This window comes from Paralichthys olivaceus, chromosome 22 (assembly GCF_024713975.1).
Source record: "Paralichthys olivaceus isolate ysfri-2021 chromosome 22, ASM2471397v2, whole genome shotgun sequence".
NCBI classification, from domain to species: Eukaryota; Metazoa; Chordata; class Actinopteri; order Pleuronectiformes; family Paralichthyidae; genus Paralichthys; species Paralichthys olivaceus.
Genome location: NC_091114.1, coordinates 17,334,584 through 17,352,764, shown reverse-complemented (window position 1 = coordinate 17,352,764; position 18,181 = coordinate 17,334,584). Strand labels below are relative to the sequence as shown.

General features: G+C 45.3%; 1 protein-coding gene across 5 annotated transcripts; it reads right to left on the bottom strand.

Moving 5' to 3' along the window:
• Window positions 1-139: 139 nt before the first annotated feature.
• On the bottom strand, window positions 140-18,155 carry LOC109642929 (phosphatidylinositol 4,5-bisphosphate 3-kinase catalytic subunit alpha isoform). 5 transcript variants are annotated; one of them, XM_069518924.1, is made up of 29 exons: window positions 17,930-18,155; window positions 17,830-17,893; window positions 17,228-17,355; window positions 16,434-16,537; window positions 16,199-16,361; window positions 14,732-14,941; window positions 14,059-14,126; window positions 13,781-13,909; window positions 13,637-13,690; window positions 12,778-12,887; window positions 12,548-12,689; window positions 12,342-12,427; window positions 11,853-11,958; window positions 11,587-11,739; window positions 11,376-11,507; window positions 9,106-9,230; window positions 8,163-8,244; window positions 7,876-8,040; window positions 6,798-6,901; window positions 6,601-6,700; window positions 6,407-6,478; window positions 6,205-6,311; window positions 5,814-5,935; window positions 5,622-5,700; window positions 5,359-5,529; window positions 5,155-5,272; window positions 2,678-2,829; window positions 2,432-2,580; window positions 140-1,516 (listed from the first exon to the last, which is right to left on the bottom strand). In XM_069518924.1, the coding sequence occupies exons 3-29, from the start codon at window positions 17,310-17,312 to the stop codon at window positions 1,392-1,394; spliced, it is 3,213 nt and encodes a 1,070-aa protein (XP_069375025.1). In that variant the 5' UTR covers window positions 17,313-17,355; window positions 17,830-17,893; window positions 17,930-18,155; the 3' UTR covers window positions 140-1,391. The 5 variants fall into 5 exon arrangements, with proteins under 5 accessions (XP_069375025.1, XP_069375024.1, XP_069375028.1 ...); XM_069518923.1 differs by having other exon boundaries at window positions 17,830-18,155; XM_069518927.1 differs by having other exon boundaries at window positions 16,199-16,325; window positions 17,830-18,155.
• Between the last annotated feature and the right edge of the window lie 26 nt (window positions 18,156-18,181).

The following is an 18,181-nucleotide window of genomic DNA, read 5'->3' as shown; positions in this document are numbered from 1 at the left end:
AAGGAAGAAAAATCATATGTTAGTGGTGACGTCACTAATAATTCTTTGTTTACATATAAGTTAATAATTGATCAAGAAGCATCTTGTTGCAAATCTACATATTAATGTTGTAAGATTTGATCCAGTCACATTGACACAATCAGTTTTATATTTTATATTTTATAATAAAATCTCCTCAGTGAGGATCAGACAGGATCAGTAGTTATCACAAATCAATAGTACACATAAAGAAACTGATGACATCACTATGCTTGTTAATTACATCAATCAATCATCAATACATCGGTTTACAAAACAATCAATGATATTGATAACATGGAAACAAACACTGAATGTCTGCTCACTTCAGTCACTATGGCAACCAAAATAGTTGATGTCACATATCAAACTAATGGTGACAGAGTGGGCGGGGCTTAGACTGACCTCTGACCTGAGCAGAAACAGACCTCAGAATGTGGCCCCTCCCCCAGAGGCTGATAGGGGTGAGGCATCAGTTATTCAATGACTATCACTAGCACTATCTAAAGCTACTTACTATTATTCATTGCTCCAGTGCAATAGTCTAACTACCCTAGCCTTGCATTGCATATCAGAAACTAGAGGCTAACAAAGACCTGTTAAACCTGCACCAGCTAACAAGCAGCTGATTGGTTGTGATTGTCGTCTAAAAACTCTGATCCCTGATAAAACTCAACGATATGTTGATTCATTTGAAATGTACGTAGGATCAATCACTCAGCAATAATCATTTAGCTGTGGACGGAAACATTCAACTTTTATGAAAAAGTCAATAATTTGTGGAAAAAGATTTACTGAACACAGTGAATTAAAGTTTAGCAGCTGGAGACAGATTCATATTAATGTTGTTTTATTAATATTTTAATGAGAAGTTAATTTTAAAAAATCACAGTTTGAATCTTTACAGGAAAATAATTGGTGAGTTTGGTCTGACCTCATCATATCGTCTCCGCCCACAGCTGATCAACACTGCTTTCCTATTGGTCACAACTCCTGATTGTCATAAATATTGATCAGTAACTGGGTAATATTGCTCTCAAAGTGACCACAGTGTTTCTTCTGCTGGTTTCAATAAAGCTGGTTCATAAAGTCACAGTTGATAATGCTACGCTAAAAAAAATCTCTGTTTAGCTAGCAGAGCTAAAAAGTTCACTGCGGCACCAACTGGAAGACGTAAAAACATCATCATAATTAACCACACCTCTGACCCTGAGATTCACGTTGCTATGACAACCACCCTACCAACACATCGTTGTAACGCTAAAACTTTATCACGTCTCATCATTGTCAAAGACAATGGTGCAGTAAACACAGGCGTGTTGTATGTTGTATATAAATTAGCATTAAGTGTATGTGAATATATATATATACACTCAGTGTTCGTTGGGCATGTGTCTGATGGTATGGAAGATCCAGTCCATCTTTGTGCTCCAGCCTCCATGGTGAGCATCATTCATCTGTTTAGTGAAATACTCCAATGCCTCCTGCTGGCTTTTCTCTGAAAGACAAAGAGGAACAGACAGACAGGTCAGAGACAGACAGGAACAGACAGACAGGTGAGAGACAGACAAAGTGTCAGAGCAAGAGAAAAAAATACCACAAACTCAACCGGGTCTCTCTCTCTCTCTCTCTAACCCCAGACCAGGGATGTGGCTGTTTGAAGAGCCACTGTTTCACTTTTTCCTCTGCAACACTAACAACTAAGTTTGTTGTGGCTGGCATCATTTTTCAGCCCTGCTGCTGACGGGGGGCAAGGGAAGAGTAGACTGCTCCTTTCCTTCAAAACACCAGAGCTGGGTGTGGGAAAAAGCAGCTTTATCTCAGCGGTGTGAAGGTGCTGAACCTTTGCTCTCTGTTTGGAGTCAAGGAGACGAGGTGGACGGAGGTTTTGCTGCAGGCTGCACCCCTGGGTGACCTCCAGTGGTGGATTCTACCGGGAGCTTTAGCTACGAACAGACAGAGCTCACCTGGACCTGAGCGCTGGAGGGGAATGTGGTTTCTGTGACGACAGGGAGAATCTGGAACACCTAGTGGTGTCTGGTCCTCAACTAGAGGATTGATTTAGACTACTGCAGCAGTGGGGGAGAACTTTTCTGTCCCGCTGTTTCTTAATGGAGCTAAGTTCCACAAAGGAAACAGAGCTATACTGGTCCTGATGAACTTCCTGTTTGGCTAAAATGGCCACATGGAAGAACAGGAAGATCCAGATGTTGGATGAAGGCTGGACCGATGAAGTGTTTTAAAGGTTTGGTATCAGCTCGTCTGAGAATACAAAACACCTTCTACATCCTGACCAGTAACCCGGAAGATTTCTGTGTTATTTCTAAATATAAGGGTTAAGTATCTTAAAATCTTCATCTTAAAAGTAAATAAAAAGTCTCTCTGTCTCCCTCTCTCCACCTGTCTGTCTCACCCAGAGCGAGGGTCTTCCTCAAGTACGCAATGTCATCAAAGCTCTGCAGTTCGGGCATCCCACAGCCGAGGAGGAGGGAGAAGAGGTTGATGAAGAGGCTGGCGTGCTGACGGATGGCGAGATACGCTTTGTAACACATTTCCTGGAACCTGACACACACACAGGCAGACAGACAGATACACAGAGAGTGAGATGGGCAGAGAGTGAGACAGCAGGACCAGCAGACAGGTGAGGTGCAAGCGACACCTGTCGAACTCCTTGGTCTTCGTCGACTCCTGGATTCCTTTACTGATGACGATGAGGAAGTCCTGTGTCAGGACGAAGGGCACACGCTCCCGCTTATACCCAAACTTCTTCTTCTTATGATCCAGGAAGTGACCGAAGTCAATGTGAAACAGCTGGAGGAGGAGAAGGAGGAGAAGGAAGAAGAGGAGGAGGAGGAGGAAGGGCGAAGAGGAGGAGGAGGAAGTGGAAGAAGAAGAGGAGGAGGAGGAAGAAGAAGGGGAGAAAGAAGAGGAAAAGGAAAAGGAAGAGGATAAAAAGCAAGGGGGGAGGAGGATAAGAAGGAAGAGGAACCGAAGGAGGACAACGAATAGGAAGAGGAAGAAGAATACGAGGAGGAAGAAGAAGAAGAGGAGGAAGATGAGGAGAAGGAAGAGGAGAAAGAGGAAAGGGGGGAGGACGAAGGGGAGGAGGAGAAGGAAGGGGAAGAGGAAGAGGATGAAGAGAAGGAAGAGGATAAAAAGCAAGGGGGAGGAGGAAGAAGAGGAGGAGGAGAGGAAGAGGAAGAGAAGGACAAAAACGAATAGGAGGCGGAAGAAGAATAAGAGGAGGAAGACGAGGAGGAGGAAGAGGAGAAAGAGAAAAGGGGGGAGAAGGAAGAAGATAAAGAATGATGTCAGCGGTAAACACTGTGTGATTTGATTCAGATTTTGAACAAATTTCTGATTCAACTTCGATGTTTGTCAAGTTGTGACACTTGTCTGACTCTCAGCTGTCTGTCTCTCAGCTATGTGTCTGTCTGACTCTCAGCTGTCTGTCTCTTAGCTGTGTGTCTGTCTGACTCTCAGCTGTCTGTCTCTCACCTATGTGTCTGTCTGACTCTCAGCTGTCTGTCTCTCACCTATGTGTCTGTCTGACTCTCAGCTGTCTGTCTCTCACCTATGTGTCTGTCTGACTCTCAGCTGTCTGTCTCTCACCTATGTGTCTGTCTGACTCTCAGCTGTCTGTCTCTCACCTATGTGTCTGTCTGACTCTCAGCTGTCTGTCTCTCACCTATGTGTCTGTCTGACTCTCAGCTGTCTGTCTCTCAGCTATGTGTCTGTCTGACTCTAAGCTGTCTGTCTCTTAGCTGTGTGTCTGTCTGACTCTCAGCTGTCTGTCTCTCACCTATGTGTCTGTGTGTCTCGTAGCTGTCTGTCTCTCAGCTATGTGTCTGTCTGACTCTCAGCTGTCTGTCTCTCACCTATGTGTCTGTCTGACTCTCAGCTGTCTGTCTCTCACCTATGTGTCTGTCTGACTCTCAGCTGTCTGTCTCTCAGCTATGTGTCTGTCTGACTCTAAGCTGTCTGTCTCTAACCTATGTGTCTGTCTGACTCTCAGCTGTCTGTCTCTCACCTATGTGTCTGTCTGACTCTCAGCTGTCTGTCTCTCACCTATGTGTCTGTCTGACTCTCAGCTGTCTGTCTCTCACCTATGTGTCTGTGTGTCTCGTAGCTGTCTGTCTCTAACCTATGTGTCTGTCTGACTCTCAGCTGTCTGTCTCTCAGCTATGTGTCTGTCTGACTCTAAGCTGTCTGTCTCTAACCTATGTGTCTGTCTGACTCTCAGCTGTCTGTCTCTCACCTATGTGTCTGTCTGACTCTAAGCTGTCTGTCTCTCACCTATGTGTCTGTCTGACTCTCAGCTGTCTGTCTCTCACCTATTTGTCTGTCTGACTCTCAGCTGTCTGTCTCTCACCTATTTGTCTGTCTGACTCTCAGCTGTCTGTCTCTTACCTATTTGTCTGTCTGACTCTCAGCTGTCTGTCTCTAACCTATGTGTCTGTCTGTCTGACTCTCAGCTGTCTGTCTCTCACCTATGTGTCTGTCTGACTCTCAGCTGTCTGTCTCTCACCTATTTGTCTGTCTGACTCTCAGCTGTCTGTCTCTTACCTATGTGTCTGTCTGACTCTCAGCTGTCTGTCTCTCACCTATGTGTCTGTCTGACTCTCAGCTGTCTGTCTCTCACCTATTTGTCTGTCTGACTCTCAGCTGTCTGTCTCTTACCTATTTGTCTGTCTGACTCTCAGCTGTCTGTCTCTTACCTATGTGTCTGTCTGACTCTCAGCTGTCTGTCTCTCACCTATTTGTCTGTCTGACTCTCAGCTGTCTGTCTCTCACCTATTTGTCTGTCTGACTCTCAGCTGTCTGTCTCTTACCTATGTGTCTGTCTGACTCTCAGCTGTCTGTCTCTCACCTATTTGTCTGTCTGACTCTCAGCTGTCTGTCTCTTACCTATGTGTCTGTCTGACTCTCAGCTGTCTGTCTCTCACCTATGTGTCTGTCTGACTCTCAGCTGTCTGTCTCTTACCTATGTGTCTGTCTGACTCTCAGCTGTCTGTCTCTCACCTATTTGTCTGTCTGACTCTCAGCTGTCTGTCTCTTACCTATGTGTCTGTCTGACTCTCAGCTATCTGTCTCTCACCTATGTGTCTGTCTGACTCTCAGCTGTCTGTCTCTTACCTGTCCGTTCTCCTTAACCATGATGTTGGAGTTATGTCTGTCTCCGATTCCCAGGATGAACGTGGCCACACAGTAACCTGCACACGACCTGGTGAAGAGGTCGATGGCTCGGTCATACCTGAAAGACAGACAGGAGGTGAGACAGGATGACAGACAGGCACAGAGACAGGCAGATGATCAGAGAGCAGACAGACAGGTACTGACGCCTCTCCTCGGTTCTTTTCTTTGATCCAGTGGTGCAGTGTGTTGGAGTTGAACTGCAGCGCCCCCTTCAGGCCTCCTTTACACTGGATCTGCATGATGGTGAAACTGTTCTTCACCACCTCGATCAGACCGACACAGTCTCCAATAGACAGGCACCCGTACGGCAGCATGCTGACACACAAACACACAAACACACAAACACACACTCAGTTAGTCAGGTGTGGGATGATGTCACAATCTGTGATAATGTCAGAGTTTATCACCGAAGGTCCAGGCCCTGATTCTGCCAGATGTTCTCCATGATCTTAATGATCTGCAGAGTCAACATGTCCTGACGCAGGTCTGAAACACACAGACCACACACTCCATTACCCACAACCCCCTGCAGCATTCTGCACTCATCAAGGTTAGCATTCTCCATCGGAGGAAGAGTAATTGTCAGCAGAGTAAAATACCGTCTCCGTTCTTAAAGATGATTTCGTTGTTTGTGAAAAGCAGCTCGGACATGATATCAGGGTTCTCCCAGTTCAACCACAGGGGGCGCTTTGCTGAGGACATGATCCGACACTCCTCCAGCCTAAAGACACACACATTTTATTTGACCTTTGACCCCTGAATGATCACAGTTCATACATTCGATCTATCATTTTTTTTCTCGATAAGATCATCAGGTCATATCAGAACATTTCTGTTGATTTAAACTGAAAACGGTCTGATTTTCATGAATTCATGACGTCCACAGTTCACATCCAAAAACCCTCTGTAGACATCCCTGATAAATCTGTTCGTTGGTTTCTTGGTTGGTTTTTGATCGGGTGGTTATTGTTTGTTTGGTTAGTTGTTTACCTGAGGTTTCCCAGCTGGTGAACAGGGTTCAGAGGAGACACGAATCCCTGCAGAGCCTCCATATAATCGGGTCGAGACATGTGTTCGACCAGGAACTTCATCTGGGTCTGACAACCAATCACAGCCCAGCAACACATCACAATTAACCAATCACAGTTCACAGACACATGTAACTCTACAGAGAAACAAAGACAGTTTGTACTTTCTGTGTCTCGTCCTTCTTTTCTTGTTTCAATGTGTCGGTCAGGTTCACCAACTTGTCCATGGCCTCCACCTGAACACACACAGTTGTTATTGGCAGAAGCTTGACATTCAGTCTGAGTTTAAACAGAACTGAGCCATCGTTGACCAATTAGAGCAGAAATACACAGCGACTTCATGTGTTGAGGTGCTCACCTGTCTGTTCAAATGTTTCAGGTACATCCCACAGGCTCTGCAGAAAGCTTCTAGCAGCAGACCGAAACGACGAGACACCGTCTTATTGTGCATCTCTGACCTTTGAAAACAAAGGAAATGAGGTCACCACTCAGGTGAACAGGAAACACATAAACACATACCCCCCCCCCCTTTACTCCTGAGGTCATGTGACTTACTTGAGATGCCAGAAGAAAAAGTGACCTATTCTCTGATTGGTCAGAGCTTTCTTGATCAGGAAACGTGCCAGAGGATTGTCCAGGTACATCTCATACTTCAACACCTGCAGAGTTTTCTCACAGTCAGTTTGGTCAAATCAAACAGAACATTGGTGAATAAAACATGAATCATCAACAGTGAACATTGTGTCTGATTATACAGATACAGCCAGGACACCGTCAAAGTCTCACAAACAATCAAGTGAAGGGGTTAAAGTATCTCAGGCAGGTCGGTGTCTGTAGTAATGCAGCTGCTGTACCAGGACTGTGAAATAGGAGTTGAGCCACAAGGCTTTAGATTTACCAGTCGCTTTATGTTCCAACTCTCATCTGTGGTCCTCAGCTCTGGGTAATGACTGGAAGAATGAGATCGCAAATACAAGTGGCCGAAATCAGCCTTTTTTTGGGGTCTGGCTGGACTCAGTCATAGAGACAGGGTAACGAGGAAGGACATTCAGAGGGAGTTCAGAGTAGAACAGGAAGGTTGAGGTGGTTCAGGCATCTAATCAGAATCCTCCTGGGTGCCTTTCATTGGACGTTTACTAAGCATGTCCAACAGGAAGGAGAGCCAGGACTCACTGGAGAAACTACACATCTCATTCGGCCCTCACCTCAGTATCCCCCGGGGCTGACAACAGCAGGGGGAGAGGAAAGTTTGGAAGAAACAAAGAAGACACAATGGATGGTGCGATTAATTTTCTGCTCCTCCCCTCACCAAGCTGCAAGGTGTTTTGGGTAACTGGTGGTCACAGAGGTGCTGATGTGCGCACTTCACACATGCAATAAGCAGGCTGACTGGTTGATTCAGCTTCTGTGCAGACTCAAGTTTCAGAGGAAGGTGAAAAAAACCAAGAAATTCAATATTCAAGTAAAAGAGAAACTAGCACAAAACAGCCAGAGTGACGTTGGACACGTATGATCACAGTTTCAGGTTTGTTCTCAACTGACGTCATCTCTGTTTATTTCCTCAGAATGTCACAGGTGACGTTAGTCCTCAGAAACTAAAACCAGAACTTAGATACAGGAGGCGTGAACGTACCTGAACCAGCTGCAGCAGGTACTGCGACAGCTTGTCGTCTGTCAGGCCTTTCACCAGACAGCGCAGAGCTAACTCTCTGACCATTGGGTCAGGAAAGTTACAGTCCAACAACTCGAGAGCCGACTCTGGCTCCATCAGGGGCCACTCCTTCAACAAACAGTACATCTGAGGGAGGAGGGGGAGGAGGGGGAGGAGGGGGAGGAGGGGGAGGAGAAGCAGGTGATGGACGAACCCTAACGCAATGACAAATTTAAAGAATCTGTCCTGACAGTTAAAACGTCTCCTACCTGTGATACTTCGTCTCTGGAGTTCCACTTGACGGACATAAGAAGCTTCGGAAGAGACTCTGGGATTTTTACACAGTAATGTCTGCATATAGACAGGTAGAAAGATGGTAAGACAGACAGGTAGAGACAGATCCCTCACCTGTGTCTCTCTTACCTATTTCTATCTCCCCTCTCTCTCACCTGTATCCCCCTCACCTGTGTCTTTCCCCTGTGTCTCTCATCAGTGTCCCCCTCACCTGTGTCTCTCACCTGTGTCTCTCTCACCTGTGTCCCCCTCACCTGTGTCTCTCACCTGTGTCCCCCTCACCTGTGTCTCTTACCTGTGTCTCTCTTACCTGTGTCCCCCTCACCTGTGTCATTCTTACCTGTGTCCCTCTCACCTGTATCCCCCTCACCTGTGTCTTTCCCCTGTGTCTCTCATCTGTGTCCCCCTCACCTGTGTCTTTCCCCTGTGTCTCTCATCTGTGTCCCCCTCACCTGTGTCTCTCATCTGTGTCCCCCTCACTTGTGTCTCTCACCTGTGTCCCCCTCACCTGTGTCTCTTACCTGTGTCTCTCTTACCTGTGTCCCCCTCACCTGTGTCATTCTTACCTGTGTCCCTCTCACCTGTATCCCCCTCACCTGTGTCTTTCCCCTGTGTCTCTCATCTGTGTCCCCCTCACCTGTGTCTTTCCCCTGTGTCTCTCATCTGTGTCCCCCTCACCTGTGTCTCTCATCTGTGTCCCCCTCACTTGTGTCTCTCACCTGTGTCCCCCTCACCTGTGTCTCTTACCTGTGTCTCTCTTACCTGTGTCCCCCTCACCTGTGTCAGTCTTACCTGTGTCCCTCTCACCTGTTTCCCCCTCACCTGTGTCTTTCCCCTGTCTCTCATATGTGTCCCCCTCACCTGTGTATCTCATCTGTGTCCCTCTCCCTGTGTCCCCCTCCCCTGTGTCCCCCTCACCTGTGTCTCCAGAGGAAGTCCTTCTCCTGCTCTGAGAGCTCGTACAGAGGATCTTTGGAACAAAGACAACGGAGCTGCTCAGCCTCGCCTGAGGAAACACTGCTGTCACAGGCCAGACGACTGCTCTGAGAGAGAGACAGGTATTTATTGTCTGTAGCAGTAGTATATACGTTTATGTATATATAACCAGTCTGTAGCAGTAGTATATACGTTTATGTATATATTGACCTGTCTGTAGCAGTAGTATATACGTTTATGTATATATTAACAGTCTGCAGCAGTAGTATATACGTTTATGTATATATAACCAGTCTGTAGCAATAGTTATATATGTTTATGTACATATTACCATTCTGTAGCAGTAGTATATACGTTTATGTATATATTGACCTGTCTGTAGCAGTAGTATATACGTTTATGTATATATTACCAGTCCGTGGCAGTAGTTTATATGTTTATGTACATATTACCAGTCTGTAGCAGTAGTATATACGTTTATGTATATATTAACAGTCTGCAGCAGTAGTATATACGTTTATGTATATATAACCAGTCTGTAGCAATAGTTATATATGTTTATGTACATATTACCAGTCTGTAGCAGTAGTATATACGTTTATGTATATATTAACAGTCTGCAGCAGTAGTATATACGTTTATGTATATATAACCAGTCTGTAGCAATAGTTATATATGTTTATGTACATATTACCAGTCCGTGGCAGTAGTTATATTTGTTTATGTATATATTTCCAGTCCGTGGCAGTAGTTTTATTTGTTTATGTATATATTACCAGTCCGTGGCAGTAGTTTTATTTGTTTATGTATATATTACCAGTCCGTGGCAGTAGTTTTATTTGTTTATGTATATATTACCAGTCTGTGGCAGTAATTATATTTGTTTATGTATATATTACCAGTCCGTGGCAGTAATTATATTTGTTTATGTATATATTACCAGTCCGTGGCAGTAATTATATTTGTTTATGTATATATTACCAGTCCTTGGCAGTAATTATATTGGTTTATGTATATATTACCAGTCCTTGGCAGTAATTATATTTGTTTATGTATATATTACCAGTCCTTGGCAGTAATTATATTTGTTTATGTATAGATTACCAGTCCGTGGCAGTAATTATATTGGTTTATGTATATATTACCAGTCCTTGGCAGTAATTATATTTGTTTATGTATAGATTACCAGTCCGTGGCAGTAATTATATTTGTTTATGTATAGATTACCAGTCCGTGGCAGTAGTTATATTTGTTTATGTATAGATTACCAGTCCGTGGCAGTAGTTATATTTGTTTATGTATATATTATCAGTCTGTGGCAGTAATTATATTTGTTTATGTATAGATTACCAGTCCTTGGCAGTAATTATATTTGTTTATGTATAGATTACCAGTCCGTGGCAGTAATTATATTTGTTTATGTATATATTACCAGTCCTTGGCAGTAATTATATTTGTTTATGTATAGATTACCAGTCCGTGGCAGTAATTATATTTGTTTATGTATATATTACCAGTCCTTGGCAGTAATTATATTTGTTTATGTATAGATTACCAGTCCGTGGCAGTAATTATATTTGTTTATGTATAGATTACCAGTCCGTGGCAGTAGTTATATTTGTTTATGTATAGATTACCAGTCCGTGGCAGTAGTTATATTTGTTTATGTATATATTATCAGTCTGTGGCAGTAATTATATTTGTTTATGTATAGATTACCAGTCCTTGGCAGTAATTATATTTGTTTATGTATATATTACCAGTCCTTGGCAGTAATTATATTGGTTTATGTATATATTACCAGTCCTTGGCAGTAATTATATTGGTTTATGTATATATTACCAGTCCTTGGCAGTAATTATATTTGTTTATGTATATATTACCAGTCCTTGGCAGTAATTATATTTGTTTATGTATAGATTACCAGTCCGTGGCAGTAATTATATTTGTTTATGTATAGATTACCAGTCCGTGGCAGTAGTTATATTTGTTTATGTATATATTACCAGTCCTTGGCAGTAATTATATTTGTTTATGTATAGATTACCAGTCCGTGGCAGTAGTTATATTTGTTTATGTATATATTATCAGTCCGTGGCAGTAATTATATTTGTTTATGTATATATTACCAGTCCTTGGCAGTAATTATATTGGTTTATGTATAGATTACCAGTCCGTGGCAGTAATTATATTTGTTTATGTATATATTACCAGTCCTTGGCAGTAATTATATTTGTTTATGTATAGATTACCAGTCCGTGGCAGTAGTTATAGCCCAGCTCTTGGCTGATGGTCCAGTTGGCGTGTTCTTCAATCTGCTGCTCATCAGGAAATACGACTGTCTGGTTAAACCAAGAGAACTCGAGTTCAACACAGGGCGTCTCCTGCAGAGAACAAGAATGTAAGTAACCAATCGAATCCATCAGTCGTCATCATCGGGGACAGACAGACAGTCTTGTGTACTTTGTTGGGATTTGAACCAGCAACTCCGATGGGATTAAGTAGATCCTCGAGGCCGTGAGGAACAGGCCAGAGACTCAGAGCCACTTTACCGGAAACCAGAACATCCTTATAGTCAAACAGGTTCACGTTCCCCCAGGCCAGAGGACAATGTTCCTGAAAGACACACAGACAGGTGGAAGGGAGACAAGTCACTTTGTTTATAAAACACATTAGATCTGTCTTCTTCTTTCAGGGTGAGACGGATCTCCATCTTCTTCCTGTCTCACCTCCTTAGCTCCTTTCCTTCCCTTCACAGAGCAGATCGACAGGCAGAGTCGGGCAGAGCGAGGTAAGTCAGCCAGGTAGATGTCGTAGGTCAGCCATTCATTCCACCTGCAGACAGACAGACAGGTAGAGAGGGAGAGAGACGGGTACACAGAGAGACATTTATATAAAGAGAAGTGGTGCTGGACATTGTGTGAATATATTCAGTGTTTGTATATATTCAGAGTGTATATATTCAGAGAGTATATATTCAGTGTGTATACTCAGTGTATATATTCAGTGTGTATACTCAGTGTATATATTCAGAGTGTGTATATTTAGTGTATATATTCAGAGTGTGTATATTTAGTGTATATATTCAGAGAGTATATATTCAGTGTGTATACTCAGTGTATATATTCAGTGTGTACATTTAGTGTATATATTCAGAGTGTGTACATTTAGTGTATATATTCAGTGCGTATACTTAGGGTGTGTATATAAGGCGTTACCTGGGGTTGGAGCAGGGAACTCTCTGTGTGTGGACGTTGTCACAGAGTGGTTCACCACCGTGATATATACCCGTCCTGACATAGATCTACACACACACACACACACACACACACACACACACAGATCAGGTGTGTGTACTTCATTGTCTCTGTTTGTTTGTGTTTGTTTTTGTCTTCGATGGACATGACGAGTTCCAGGATCCGACCTTGTCGATGTCGCGAATGTTGACGTTGACGTAGGTGGCGCAGAGCAGCCGGACCCTCAGCAGAGTGTTGAAGGCCCACAGAGAGCGAGGAGGAGAACCATCGCCCCCTCCTGGACAGGGAGACGGCTGAGGAGTCCGACGACTGAAACACAAACAACAAACAGCTCCACCTCTGCACAAACTCCTGATTGGCTGTGATACGAGTGTCACAGATGTTGATTGGCTGTTACCTGTAGGAAGGTGTGACAAAGCCAGAGGCAGGTAACTGAGAGTAGAGGCTGTCTTTACAGACGAGCATCAGGTGAGGGAGACGACCCACCGTGACACAGGACCGGATATACTGCAGACAGACAGGTGGGCACAGTGAGACTGGTGCAGACAGTGGGACTGGTGGAGACAGTGGGACTGGTGGACATAGTGAGACTGGTGGAGACAGTGGGACCGGTTGAGACAGTGAGACTGGTGGAGACAGTGGGACTGGTGGAGACAGAGGGACAGGTGGGCACAGTGAGACTGGTGGAGACAGTGGGACTGGTGGGCAGAGTGAGACTGGTGGACATAATGAGACTGGTGGAGACAGAGGGACAGGTGGGCAGAGTGAGACTGGTGGAGACAGTGGGACCGGTTGAGACAGTGAGACTGGTGGAGACAGTGGGACTGGTGGAGACAGAGGGACAGGTGGGCACAGTGAGACTGGTGGAGACAGTGGGACTGGTGGGCAGAGTGAGACTGGTGGACATAATGAGACTGGTGGAGACAGAGGGACAGGTGGGCAGAGTGAGACTGGTGGACATAATGAGACTGGTGGAGACAGAGGGACTGGTGGAGACAGAGGGACAGGTGGGCACAGTGAGACTGGTGGAGACAGTGGGACTGGTGGGCAGAGTGAGACTGGTGGACATAATGAGACTGGTGGAGACAGAGGGACAGGTGGGCAGAGTGAGACTGGTGGACATAGTGAGACTGGTGGAGACAGTAGGACCGGTTGAGACAGTGGGACTGGTGGAGACAGTGAGACAGGTGGACACAGTGAGACTGGTGGACATAGTGAGACCGGTTCATCATCAGTTTTCAGAATGAGGTCATTACCTTGTACTGACTGAGAGGAATCTTCTCCAACAGGTACTCATCACAGCCACACACCTGAGGAGACAGACAGGTTCAGAGGCACACAGGCAGGTAGACAGACAGGCAGACAGACAGGCAGACAGGCAGACAGACAGACAGGTGTACCTTCAGGATGTACTGGCCCTGGTATTCCTGGACACAGAGGCGGAGCTGTTGAGGTGAAAGATGCATAGAGCGACTTTTCTTCCTGATGGACTCAGCAATCAGCTGCTCAGGTAAACTGTTGTGACTCACCTGAAAAAGAAACAATTACATATATTTTATATTTATATTTTTATATATATAAAAATATAAATATAATATATATATATATATATATATGTGTGTATATATATAACCCTAACCATATCATATCCACACATCACAGGACATAAATCTTTTACCTTCAGAGTGTATTTCTGTTTTGAGTTGGACGGAGACACAATCACCCAGATGGTCACAATCAGCCTCCCTGGAGAGAGAGGTGATGCATAGGGTTAGGGTACAGTGAGACAGGTACAGTGAGACAGGTACAGTGAGACAGGTACAGTGAGACAGGTACAGTGAGACAGGTACAGTGAGACAGATACAGTGAGACAGGTACAGAGAAAGTCAGACAGGGTTAGATGGTTAGTATTAGACATGTTTGGGTTAGAGGTTAAGTTTAACCATGTGACCATTTACGTGTGAGCAGCTCTGTACATGAAGCTGTATCTCACTTCGGGCTCCGCCTCTTTCAAAGGTTGCATTTAAAGACCAAGTATATCACAGCCTAGACGGTCCCATTTCAAAGACTCCTGCAAATGTGTCCTTTCATTCCCAAGTAACCCCTTCAGACCAATTATCCCAGGATTCATTGCATCGGTAATGAAACAGAGCAGAAGTGCAGCCACTCAAAGTAATTAACAATGCGACAGAGGAGTGAGAGCCAGTGATGCAAAAAGGAAAATCCTTAGAAGGCTCATTTCAGTTCAGTATTCGTTGTCTCCTCGGCCCAGGAGGCGACGTCTGAAGGCGGCAGCACCTGATTCGGACACAGCCTGAGTGAGGTCACAGTTTCCTTTAGAGTGTCAGTACCTTTGTCCAGTTTACTGTAGATGTGCTGTGGGAGTTGGGGGCTGGACTCCACGTTGGGGGGATAAACATAGAGTGCCTGGCTGTGGGCCCCGCCCCCCTCCCGCTCCTCCATGGCCTCTCTGCACACGCTCAGTATGGAGCGCCGGAAGTCCTGAATCTCCGGGTCCTTCATCATCTCGAACTCGCAGACGGGCATCCCAATGGCAAATCCTGCACACAGGAAAGCTGTTTTTGTGTGTGTGTGTTGGAATTGAACATTTTGATTTGGTTTCTAGATTAAAATTGAAAAACTTCCACAATGTGCTGATCATATCAGAGCGGCAGCATGTTGACGACACACATCAAACCACAGCAAGTAGTCACCCTAGACTGAGTCTGTAGAGTGAGGGGTCAGGGCTGCACAGAGTGATGAACATAAAGGGTTTTAAAACTCGACTATTTATTCAAGACTCGAGCCCAACAAAACTTTTGAGATGATATTCGGGTTCAGTTGGTGACTCGACTTGATTTTAGGCTATTGTCTAACTATGAATTAGCAAAGGGACAATATTTTGGGACTTCAGGTGTAGATGAACCAACACTTGTCTTTCTCTCTCCGCATGGACAGTGAGGGCGGCCGTGGCTCAGTGGTAGAGCAGGTCGTCCAATAACCAGAAGGTTGGCGTTTCGATACCCGCTCCCGCTCGCCACGACCATGCCTTCCTTGAGGAAGGCACGCCCCCCCAACATCTGCTCCCCGGGCGCTGGCAACAGCAGCCCACTGCTCCAGTATACATGTAAAACCATTCTGCTCAGATATGATCGGTCAAACTAGAAAGAAAAATAGAAGCTTTCCGCCCCAAGATCTTGTTAGATTTCTCTCGAGCTTGGACGGGTTCACTATTCTCCAAATGGTTAGGGTGGGGTTGGGTGGGGGTGTCAGCATTAACAACTCGCCCTTATTTGGTATCTGATTGATCCTCTTCACGCTAGCTGCTTTCAAACATGCACTAAACTTCAGAAATTCTCTGAAGTTTCTCTGAAGGAGGTGCATGTGCGTTAGGGTTAGACTTTCTCCGCCTGGCCTCCTGGTGTAAAATCTGCAGAGAATCCAGTGTTTCTAACACGCAATACTGAAAAAACCCACAAATAAATATCTTTGGATGAAAAAGAGGAGCCACACATGGAGAAAACACTCTGCTACTCCACCTCTCACCTGAATCCTGCAGAGGATTGTTGCTGTTGTGTGAAAGTCCAGACCCGATTCTCCCGAGATCCTCAGGATGTGTGAGAACAGCTTCTGATTGGGCCACACTGGAACCTGATTGGGCCTTTGCAGCCATTTGAACTAAATTACTTTTTTCTCTTTGGTCTAACATCAGTGATTTTTTGTGGTTAGAGTCGGTGACTGTTTTGCCGACGTTGAGGTGACGACCAATAGCAGGCCTTTACAACAGGGGATGACACATCGAAGGAGGTGTGTCTTACCTATCTCTCGGTTCAGGATCTTTTCCTCCCGGTTTCCCAGCGGTTCGATGACCTTCAGGATCGGGTGAAAGAGTCGGAGGTCGCACAGCCGCCTCATTTCATCATAAAACTCCTCCCTCTCTGCCTCCTGGGTCACGCCCACAAAAATGTAATAAGACTCCTCCTGGCCAATCAGAGAGCAGAGATTATATCACTGTTTACTGGTTGAGAGGTGGGGTCAAAGGTCAGAGGGTACCTGCAGTAGGTGGTACAGTGGATATTTCCTGGCCTCAGTGAAAAGCTGCTGCTTGATGCTGATGAGCGGAGTTTCTCTGAGACACTCAAGACTCACCATCATCCCTGAGACAGACAAACCACAAAAGAAGAGGACATAACAAATCCACAAATCTCTGTCTGTGCCTGTCTCTTTATCTGTCTGTCTGTCTCTGTCTGTCTGTCTCTCTGTCTGTCTGTCTGTCTGTCTCTTTATCTGTCTGTCTGTGTCTGTCTCTTTATCTGTCTGTCTGTCTGTCTCACTGTCTCTCTCTCTCTCTCTGTCTGTCTGTCTGTCTCTCTGTCTGTCTGTCTGTCTGTCTCTTTATCTGTCTGTCTGTGTCTGTCTCTTTATCTGCCTGTCTGTCTCTCTCTGTCTGTGTCTGTCTGTTTCTCTGTCTCTCTATCTGTCTTTTTGTCTGTCTCTCTGTGACACTGTCTCTCTCTCTGCCTGTCTGTGTCTGTCTCTTTGTCTGTCTGTCTCTCTCTGTCTGTCTCTTTATCTGTATGTCTGTGTCTGTCTCTTTATCTGCCTGTCTGTCTCTGTCTGTCTATGTGTCTGTCTCTCTGTCACACTCTCTCTCTCTGTCTGTGTCTGTCTGTTTCTCTGTCTCTCTATCTGTCTTATTGTCTGTCTCTCTGTGACACTGTCTCTCTCTCTGCCTGTCTGTGTCTGTCTCTTTCTCTGTCTGTCTGTCTGTCTCTCTCTCTCTCTGACTAGGGTCTGGATTAGGATCTGTCCATCGATCTTATTTAAATAATAGAGCGGAGTCGTACCATTGGGCAGGCAGCAGTCCACCAGGATGCGGGGGGGCATCAGATGGAGCCCCCACAGTTCCCCTGACGATGGCCTGGGCGCCATGACAACGACCAATCACAGGCTGCCTGACTCAGCACTGGGCTACCTGGACAGGTACGAGACACCGTGAGACAAAGTTCATCTCATTGAGGTTAGACACAAAACAGAAAGAAAAATATAAGGAAAGAAAATCCTGAAAGAAAAATTTATTCTAGAAACCTTTTTAATATCGATCCTGATAAATCAATGACATAGTAATAATCATATCAATGGTATTGTTATTATAAATATTCCCTCTCCTCTCTTCCTCCTCTCTTCCTGTTCTCCTCTCCTTCTCCCCTCATCCTCTCCTCACCTCTTTCTCTTCTCCCCTCCTCCTCCTCTCCTCCTGTTCTCCTCTCCTTCTCCCCTCATCCTCTCCTCACCTCTTTCTCTTCTCTCCTCGTCCTCCTCTCTTTCTCTCCTCTCTTTCTCCCCTCTTCCTCTCCTCCTCATGACCTCAGATTTTGATATGGTTGCCATGACAACAGCAGTGGGAGCATCAAAGATGAAACAACAGATTCTTTGTTCTGTCACTCACCTCAGCTCGTGAGCGCCGGTTCTGCGGCGCGTGCCTCCGCTCATAGCGTCTGTCTGTCTCTCTGACTGTCTGTCTGACTGTTTGTCTCTCTGACTGTCTGTCTCTCTGACTGTCTGTCTGACTGTCTGTCTCTCTGACTGTCTGTCTGTCTGACTGTTTGTCTCTCTGTCTGTCTGTCTGTCTGTGTCTTTGTCTTCATGTATGACTGAGTGGAGCCGTCACCGCCCCTCTGTGACACAAAGAGTCAAACCTGACCTGATACCCGGAGACCTGTCTGTCTGTCTGTCTGTCTGTCTCCCTGTCTGCCTGTCTCCCTGCCTGTCTGTCTGTCTGTCTGTCTCCCTGCCTGTCT